This window comes from Theobroma umbraticum, unplaced genomic scaffold (genome assembly GCF_002168275.2).
Source record: "Theobroma umbraticum cultivar Fairchild unplaced genomic scaffold, ASM216827v3 scaffold_30.0, whole genome shotgun sequence".
Taxonomy (NCBI): domain Eukaryota; kingdom Viridiplantae; phylum Streptophyta; class Magnoliopsida; order Malvales; family Malvaceae; genus Theobroma; species Theobroma umbraticum.
The window spans coordinates 12,357,930-12,367,374 of NW_018397254.1; the positions used below are offsets into that span (position 1 = coordinate 12,357,930).

Genomic DNA, 9,445 nt, shown 5'->3' on the forward strand with positions numbered 1-9,445 from the left:
TGCGAACCAATCAAACTATATTGTGACAATAAAGCAGCATGTGAAATTGCCCATAATCCGGTTCAACATGATCATACTAAACATGTGGAAGTGGACAGATTTTTCATTAAGGAGAAGTTGGATGAGCGAATTGTGGAATTGCCTAAAATTCGATCAGAGGACTAGTTGGCCGATATCCTCACCAAAGCAGTTTCAAGTCGAGTGTGTTCTCAAAGTTTTTGGGCAAGTTGGGCATGTGTGACATCTATGCACCAACTTGAGGGGGAGTGTTTAAATATTGGTAGATAGTCAACTATTCTCGTTATTGTTCTTGTGATTCTTTCCTATGCTAGAGATAACTTTGCTGTACCTTAAATGTTGACATACTCATTATGAGGAAAGCTTGATTTTAGGAATAGAGAAGAACTTGATTGTAGGAACAATAGCTTGATTATAGGATCTATACCTTTAACTCATGTCTATATGTAGACTGTACAAATTCATTGAGTAATAACACCAAAAAATATTCTTCTCATATTCATGATTTCCAGCTAAATATTGCCTCCTCTAGTCCTCCATCTTCTTCCTCCTTTGTTTTTTCTTAATGCCCTCTTTGGCTTTGCACGTGGCATATGCTGACATAATGCTGAATCCACAATGTGATGACCACAGAAAAGTTTCAACAAGAAGCCAGTTCCCTTCACTGTACGCAGATATAACATTTAGACAACTATATGCATGTTTGGACTTAGTCTGGTTGACAAATGCTCTCAATCTTTTCTTTTGTTACTATAGTCATCCCTTACTAATTAAACTATAAATGCATGGGCGTAGCAGTCTTCTCTCCTTGTTCTAGATTGCTAGGCAAAAATATTAGAGATATGGACAGAGGAAATTCACTTGAACATACACCAACCTGGGCTGTTTCGCTTGTTTGTTTGTTTATCTTTCTCATTTCTTTCACCATAGAGACTGTTCTTCATTACTTAACCAAGGTAACCCTGCTTTTTTCATAAGTTGATCGGATTGATTGCTGAATATTGATAAATATTTTATCTGATGGTAGTGTTTGCATCATTCAGCTTTTAAAAAGAAGGAAAAGAAAATCCCTCGACAGAGCTTTAGCAAAGATCAAAACAGGTTGGTAGTGGTACAAACCTAAACTCGCAAGAGTATGCATTTATACACACACACACATATATTATTTGTGGTGTGTTTCTCTTCTATCTTTGGTAACTTCTTCCATAGACAAAATATTCATGTGTTTTGATATAATTTTTTTTTTTGTTTTTTTGATTCGATTCAACATTTGTGACAGAAATGATGAAAATGGGGTTCATATCTTTTCTTCTTGCAATATCAGAAGCACCCATTTCAAAAATTTGTGTGAGTGAAGCCATAGCGAACTCCCATCTTCCATGCAAAGATCCTGAGGAGTTCAATGAACCGGCTCTTTCAACTGAAAATCAAATTCCAGGCTCACCAGAATCAATTACAACTCTTTCTGTTGAGTATGATGAACAAGAATCCTTCTGCGAGGCAAAGGTGAGAAATGTTGAAGGACTGTAGTTGAAAGTTGTGGTTCTTTCTACTTTTGAATCAGTAATTTCTTGTTCATCCAAGGTTATCATGGACTAATAGCTGTTTGTCGGTTGACAATGGCACAGGGAATGGTGTCACTGATCTCAAGGGAAGGAGTCATGCAGCTAAACATCTTCATCTCAGTTTTGGCAGTGTTTCACATTCTTTATTGCGTGTTAACAATGTCTCTAGGGCTAGTCAAGGTTCCAAACGTAATCTTTTCCTTGGGTGATTAATTGTTTTGCCTCTATATGTTGCTCTGCTACAAACCTGAATACTATGCATCTTTGCTTAATTTTCAAACCAGCTGCCGGGCTAGCTGATCTATGTCACGCAACTGGGGAAATATTAGGCAATGCTTCAAAAACAATAAACCTATTTGGTCTTGGTTCCCAGGCTGTGGAAGCTCTATTTCGGGGACTCTCTAGTCTTTTGTCTTTTGGTCGTTCTTGGAAAAGAAAATATTTGGGGTGTGCAGATAATTATTTCTTCTGGTCCAGCATGAGTTGATAAATGTTTAGCTTCCTTTATTGTTAGATTGGGATGTTTTGGCATTTTTTCATCCTCAGAGTCAAAGTCTATAATTCAATTCAAAAAGATCTTGGTGACCAGATGCCGTGTCCAACAACAAATAAAGGTTATAATATAATAAGCAAGGCTACCAGTTCCTTGGAAAAAATGTGCAGAAAATATGGGCGTACTTGTTGCCTCTTCAAGTTAATTTGTTGACTTTTCTTTGGGGATAAAAGTTGATGGTTTAGATAGTTTAAGCTTCCAATTTATAGTATTGACATTTTAATATATTTTTTGTGAAACAGATGAAGAGATGGAAAACATGGGAGGAAGAGACTAGAAGCCTGGAATATCAGATTGCTAATGGTAGCTTATACTTGCATTCCTCAATTCAATCAAAAAGTTCACAAGCTCTGCATACTATGAAAGAACCAAGTTTAAGGCGTATGCAGTTAATTTGGCACTTTGGAATTATGTAACCATGGCTTCAATTCTTATCATTTTAGTACGACTAATTTAGCTAATGTTGAAAGTGATATCTACTGAACAATTAGACACCCTATACTTGAGGAAACGATCAGAACATACTCACTTAACTGCAGAACACAAGTGATAACTCGTTACCTGATAGTGTTAAGAATATATACATATATATTCAGTTCTCTGAAACTCTAGATAGCAGCCAGAGTTGCGATGGAAAATGAAGTTCGTGGTGTAAACATGGAAGTGTGTGGAATAGAAATTGGACATTGATATATATTATGTCTTGTATGTTTACTGAAACTTACTCTGCACAGATCCAATGAGATTCCGGCTCACCCGCCAAACATCTTTTGGGCAAAGACATTTGAAACTATGGAGCAATCACTTTCTCTTGCTTTGGCCAGTAAGTTAAACTAGAATTTTGTCAATCACATGTAGGTGATAAACTGAAAAAAGACTTTTCCTGTTGGAAATAGTAGTTAAAATAGAATAAATCTTTCATGATGAGCTCCATTAACATTGCATTTTTCCCTCTGATTTAGGTTTGTTTCATTCGACAGTTCAGTGGCTCAGCCTCAAAAGCTGATTATTTCACTCTTCGAAATGCATTTATCCTGGTATATAAGATCTTCTGGACCCCATTGCCAATAAATTAATGATGACATGTACAGAAATTTAGGCTTTTAGCTTTTATAGTCTCTATCAAGAGCAGGTTAGATACCCCCAAGATTGCATGAGCTGAACTGAACACACCAGATTTGAGCAGGCCTTTTCTTTTGATAGTCTGCTATATATAATATATCGAATCCTTCACGACTCTGCATCTAAAATATTCTTGCTTGATCCCACAGGCCAATGTTGGTGAAGGGAGTAATTTCAACTTCCAGAAGTTCCTTGGAAGAGCTTTCGATGATGATTTTGAACGGGTGGTTGGAATCAGGTAAAAATTTCTCTGCCACACAAATGATTCACAAAAGCATTAGTTGATCAACATACCACTGATACAGAAATTTAAGATCTGATAAGGACAATGGTATTGGTGAGAGCTAGAAAGGCATTCAGAATGCTTATTGGCAGAATGCTCATTGCCAAAGAGAAGAAAATTTTGAACTTTGAATTCGGACAATGAGACTCTTGGCACTCTCTTTTGCAGGTTTTGGATCTGGATCGTCAGCATTCTTTTCATATTTTTCAATGCACACAGTAAGGCTTCTGGATTTCAGAATCTGTTAGGGTCGCTCATATGATAAAAAATTGAAATTCTATAACTGTAGTTAAATAACTAGTACTATTTGAAGAGAGTCGTACTTTGGTTCCGATGCAGGATTTTATAACCATTATTGGCTACCATTTCTTCCTCTAGTGGTATGATCAACCACCCATCTGTCTTTTATCTTTACAAAGACATGATTAAAGTCTGATACTTACTACATTCTACTCTCACATTTTATGTTGAAGATTATTCTTGTTGTGGGTGCAAAGCTGCAAGTCATAATAACCAAAATGTGTGTGGAGAGTCACAAGAATAGTTCTATCATTCGAGGGAGTTTCCATGTGAAGCCCAGTGATGAGTTATTCTGGTTTGGCCGACCTAAATGGCTTCTCCATCTCCTTCAGCTCGTCCTAATCCAGGTAGAGAATATCAATAACTAGCTCGTTTATGAGCAACCAAAAATTTGATAGTAACAGATGCCAAATGTTTGGAACTGATATATTTTGCGAGAAGACACTGTTTCTTAGCAAATGTTAGCACTTTCCTTTGGTAATTGAGGTGCCTATCCTAACATTAGTTAAATGGAATTTTACAAATGTGATAAGATCCTGAAGAAGGCTTTTGACCTTGATTGCAGAACTCATTTCAGCTGGCGTTCTTTGCGTGGACATTGGTAGGTATTTTAAGTTGGTAAACTCAGGAGTCAGGATATGTTGACATCCAAAGCTGACCTCTTTAGCTATGACAGTATGAGTATGGGCTTAGATCTTGCTTCGATCAAGGAACGGAGGACTTTGCCATAAGGATTGTGATGGGTGCATTTACGCAGTTACTTTGCGGTTATCTTACCCTGCCTCTTTATACACTCGTCGCCCAGGTACAAATACAAGAACATTGCTGTGTCAAAGTATGGGGGGTGTTGGAGATTTTTATGTATCGCGAACCGCTATAACAGACCACAATTAGGAGCTAGAACCGAGAATGCTTTCAGTACATTACCCTACCACAACCAAACTTGAAGAATGCTTTCAATCTTGATTTTTGATTAACAAATAAGGAAAAAAAAGAACTTCCTTGGAAGAGGAAGTTGATTAAGATGGTCCAAAATTTTTTTTGATGAGCATGGCAAAATTAGGCACCTGGATTAAATCCACAGCTAGAACTTTAAGCCAAGGCTACACAGAAAACAACCTAGTCATAAATTATAATGCTTCAGAACAAGTCCTTTATTTGTTTAGGACCGGAGGAAAAGAAGGGAAACAAATTTCCTTCATGGTTATGGAAGGATAGCCTAGTATGTGTGCTTTGTAATCTCTAATCCAAAACAGCCATCTAGTGGGACTAATAATGTATTGGGTTTACGATGCTATTATGCATGATTCAAGTACGTTTATAATTATTTCCCCCCTTCTGGGACAAATGACTCTTGCAGATGGGTTCTAGCATGAACAGCGCAATATTCACAGAAAGTGTAGCCAGAGGCCTAAAACATTGGCACCATAAAGCAAAAGTCAGTCTTGCCAGGGACGAATCAACTTCAACCAAAAAGTCACCAAACTCCTCACTCCCTGACACCATTAATGCATCAGTCATGACTGCAAAGAATGAACATCCCCTCTCAGCCATAAGCTATTCTTGCAATGAGATTACAGAAGATGATGTGCAGCCTTCCACAAGAAGCACTCCAACTCCAGAAATCTCTCAAGAGAAAGCAACGCCCGAGACCATCACCGGAAGAAGCTATGATGGTGAAATCTCTTTTGGAAGCAGCTGGAGACAACCAGAACCTGGCAATGGCATTGGAGAAATTAGTCCAGTAATAGAAGAAGATACCTCCAGTTCAATGCTTACAAAATCTGATGAGCAACATATGAGTATCTCATAACTTTTTCCGTACATTCTATGTACATTCCATAGGTTATTCAACATGCATTGTGAACTTCTGACACAACAAAATGTCATACTCTTTATCTTATTTTGAAGCACATTCTTAATAAAACTCTGTTGTCTTTACATTTTGTTCACTAAAATTTTACAAAATTTCTCTTAGTTTATTAAGAAGTTTAAAAATATGTAACCTGCAAAATGAGAAGACCATAAGAAAGGACATTGATTCAAAAGATTCCATTTTTTTTGTTTTTTGAATCCACCTATAGAGTAGAGAAATGCTAGTGGTGTATATATATATACACTCCTTGGACTTTGTCCTGCCGTGATCAAAACTTAAATAAGGACATGTGAGGGGACGATGAAGTAGTAATACTAAATTAATAATAGAGAAAGAAATAGAGCATTTGATTGCAAGTAGTGTTAAACACACAGTGTTGAAGTACTAAACTAAAGTTGACCTTGAGAATGATGAAGTTGAGATTTGGGTCGATCATTCACGTTTAAGGTCATCAACTAGTTGATATAGGATTGCAGAATGAGGTGGCAAGCACGTTCAGAAATCAGAATTAGCATTATACGGTGACATATGTGTTTATCATTCTCAAAATCTCGTTCCTGCTTGCTGCTAATTTGAACTTCTCGCTGCTCCTTATTCTCTCGCATAATTGTTGATGAAAATAGCATTAGAGAAAGAGAAATATATACAGGGCAAGAGATCAAATGGAGAGGCTACAGAATTTTCTGAAACTCCCGTATTATTAACAACCAAGCAAATGCACAAGCAAATCGACATAAATGAAAGAAATACATATAATGTGGATAAGAAGTATATGTTCAAAGCCCCAGTAGACCCTTATCCGTTTGAAAAAGGAAGAAAATGTGAAAAAATGCCGACTCCACAAAATACAAACTTCATGTCTGGTCAAGAGAGAGCCCCCATGCAAGCCAACGCAAGTCCAACAACCAAGCCCAGCCCCATATTCCTCCCACTTGAACCTGAATTATCAGCAGAAGCTGGCTCATCAGCGGTTGATGCGGTTGAGTTAGAGTTAGACCCTGATGATGATTTCTTTGTTGCCGGTGAAGGAGCTTCAGCTGGCGATTTAGCTTCAAAAAACTCTGCGGGCAACAACACCTTGTCCACTTGATAAATTGCCAGAGGTTTCTGTTGAGTTAGTGCATTGTTAATCTGCGTCTCAACTACCCCTGTTGACACATTAATCTGGTTGTTCTGGCCAGTGAAGTTGAGCCCGTAAACCCTGCCATCTTGACCAGTAGCTTGGGTTCTAACTGGGTTGCTAACAAATTGAAGGTCGTTCAAAGAGTAGTATTTTGGCAGAACGTGGTACAAAACTAGTTGTACTTTTTTTTGCTCGTCGAGACTGTTGATGGTACCAGATTTGAGGTTGTTAAAGGCATTATCTGTGGGAGCAAAAACGGTAAAGCCTTCGGTGGTGCTGTTGAGCTGATTTTGTATTTGGCTGCCGACTTGAGACTCTGCTAAAAGGCGAAGGAAGTAGGTGTATTGGCCATTTTTTTCAAGGATTCCAGTGAAGTTTAAGGGGCCAGGGGGGGCAGGGGCGGGAGCTGTCTGTGCTAAGGCTGTAGAAGTGAAAAGTAGGAAGAGAGCAGACAGAGTAAGGAGAATGGGAGAAACAGTAGCTGAAGCCATGATTTGCTTGTGTTGGAGATGTTGTGAATGTGAAGGGAGCCAATGGGGATTTTATGTGATAAGATGTGGGGACTGGGACTCTGCTGGAATGAGCTGGCTAGACTCTTGAAACAAAACAAAACCACTCTGTTAATGCAACAAAATAATGGGTTTAAGAAAAGAGTTTAAAAAGGTTGCTGTGTGTTTCTAAACTTGTGAAATTTGATTGATTAACGGTGGTTGCTAATTGCTACTATTATTTAACAAGGCATGGCGATTTTCTCAATTGGCAACAAATAGAAAATGCTTAGCAAATCAAAGTGGACCAATCGACACTTGAGCTAATCAATCAATCCTGTTGCCCGTCACTAATAATGTAAAATATTGTGTTAGCTGGGCTATTACAGGCTGGCGTCTCCCAAACCATACCTGGTCAAGTTGAGAGTGTTTTCATATGAATTGTGGCTGAGAGTGTTTCCATATGAATTGTGGCTGAGAGTGTTTTTATATGAATCGTGGCTAGGACTACGACCATTTTTGCATCTAGGGAGTAGTTTTCAGATAGCATTCGGGTGATTTAACAGCCAGAACTAGATCAAACTAAACCCAGATAAAAGCCAATGTTTACCAAACCTTCTTCTATATCACCAAGGATGGTAGAAATTTGAGCTAAGCCGTCCAATCCTTGCCTTGCCCTATCTATTAGCTAGTCCATGTCTGATTTCAATCATGTTTTCAAGAAGCACGCACCCTGAATTTGGCAGCCTGGCAGAACATGGCCTGTGGGAGTAGGTTATTCCATAAATACGAGTAACAAAATGCACAAAATATTCCGTGCACCATTGTCCAAAGGAAAAGAATGATGTTTCTTTAAACCCCATAGAGGACAATGCTTGTCCCAATCGAATTACAGTTCGAGTTTCCCATCCTATAGTGTCGGCTGGATGTGACTGCTACCCTAATGCAAATATGCTTTCTAATATTGGAGACCGATGATCGATTCCTCGCTAAATTTTCACCAAACAATGTATCATTAAAACACGTAAAAGTTTTGGCATCTATACAAAATATTTTGTGTTATTGAGGTTTAATAAAGTTACCGAAAAAACTATCGCATTTGGTTACAAGAGATAAACTTTTATATTTGATGAGTAAAATTACTTTAAATTATAAATATTTTAAAAATATTCAAATATCTGTTGGCACAACTAGGATTTCAATAAAATTCAACGAATAGATAAAATTGACTTCAAAGTAAACCTTTTGATTAAATGTTATTTTTAAAACTTATTTCATCCCCCCACCACTCGGTAAGTAAAGAGGAATAATACGAATAGTCTAAGAGATACAATGAAGTCAATGTCTAATTTTGTCTCACACTTTATGAAAACAGTTCGCTAAATACACTCGAAGGTTTGTAAAGTTGTTTAGCTTTAAAACTTACTTCTGTAGCAAGCAAATTATAAAGAATTTAGATTCCTTTGATAAATGATGGAAATTCAAGTGTTTTTGTTTAATTTTAGAACATAACACTTGTATTGGTCTTGACTTTTCTGTTAATATTTTATTTGTTTTTGGTGTGTCAAAATGGTTGGCAATAAGCACTTTATATTGACTTGCAAGTGTCTCTTCTTCAAGGACATAACCTTTTCATCAAGGCACCTCTTCATTTTAAGATACCTTTACATTTTGTAAGACATAATTTCTAGATAAAGATATTGTTTCCATAATCACTTTATGAAAGGACAAACATTCATTCCATAAGATATAATCTTTGAGGTATAATATGAAAAAATAACTTTTTGTATCCAAACATTTGGGCTATGGTGTTTTTCTAATTGTTTCATATCCTTTGGATTCAAAGGTGTTTTTCCAGTATGTCACTCTTTGTTTCATATCCTTTGGATTCAAAGGTGTTTTTAATTGTTTCATATTAAAAACTCACCTACAATCAAATAGTCACACTATGTCACTCTTTGTGACATAACCTTTGAGTTAAGATAGGTTTTTATTATATGAGATAACTTTTTATTTGAAAATATAATAACAATCCCCCACCATTTTCAAAATTTTCAAATACCAATAACTTTAGGAATCTTATGCATAAATGAAAGTATCTTGTAGATTTGAACCTT

General features: G+C 37.0%; 2 protein-coding genes across 4 annotated transcripts; one reads left to right on the forward strand and one right to left on the reverse strand.

Moving 5' to 3' along the window:
* Window positions 1-722: 722 nt before the first annotated feature.
* On the forward strand, window positions 723-5,782 carry LOC110426485 (MLO-like protein 12). Of its 3 annotated transcripts, none has more exons than XM_021441714.2 (14): window positions 723-974; window positions 1,062-1,119; window positions 1,298-1,524; window positions 1,647-1,763; window positions 2,379-2,439; window positions 2,871-2,959; window positions 3,117-3,173; window positions 3,408-3,496; window positions 3,710-3,759; window positions 3,881-3,921; window positions 4,015-4,188; window positions 4,407-4,442; window positions 4,518-4,646; window positions 5,202-5,782. In XM_021441714.2, exons 1-14 carry the CDS (start codon window positions 804-806, stop codon window positions 5,652-5,654), a joined length of 1,752 nt encoding a protein of 583 aa, XP_021297389.1. In that variant the 5' UTR covers window positions 723-803; the 3' UTR covers window positions 5,655-5,782. The 3 variants fall into 3 exon arrangements, with proteins under 3 accessions (XP_021297389.1, XP_021297399.1, XP_021297382.1); XM_021441724.1 differs by having other exon boundaries at window positions 1,343-1,524; window positions 3,099-3,173; XM_021441707.2 differs by having other exon boundaries at window positions 724-974; window positions 3,099-3,173.
* Window positions 5,477-7,525, reverse strand: FLA13 (FASCICLIN-like arabinogalactan protein 13 precursor). Its single transcript, XM_021441737.2, has 2 exons — window positions 6,118-7,525; window positions 5,477-5,556 (listed from the first exon to the last, which is right to left on the reverse strand). Exon 1 carries the CDS (start codon window positions 7,329-7,331, stop codon window positions 6,582-6,584), a length of 750 nt encoding a protein of 249 aa, XP_021297412.1. The 5' UTR covers window positions 7,332-7,525; the 3' UTR covers window positions 5,477-5,556; window positions 6,118-6,581.
* Window positions 7,526-9,445: the final 1,920 nt, after the last annotated feature.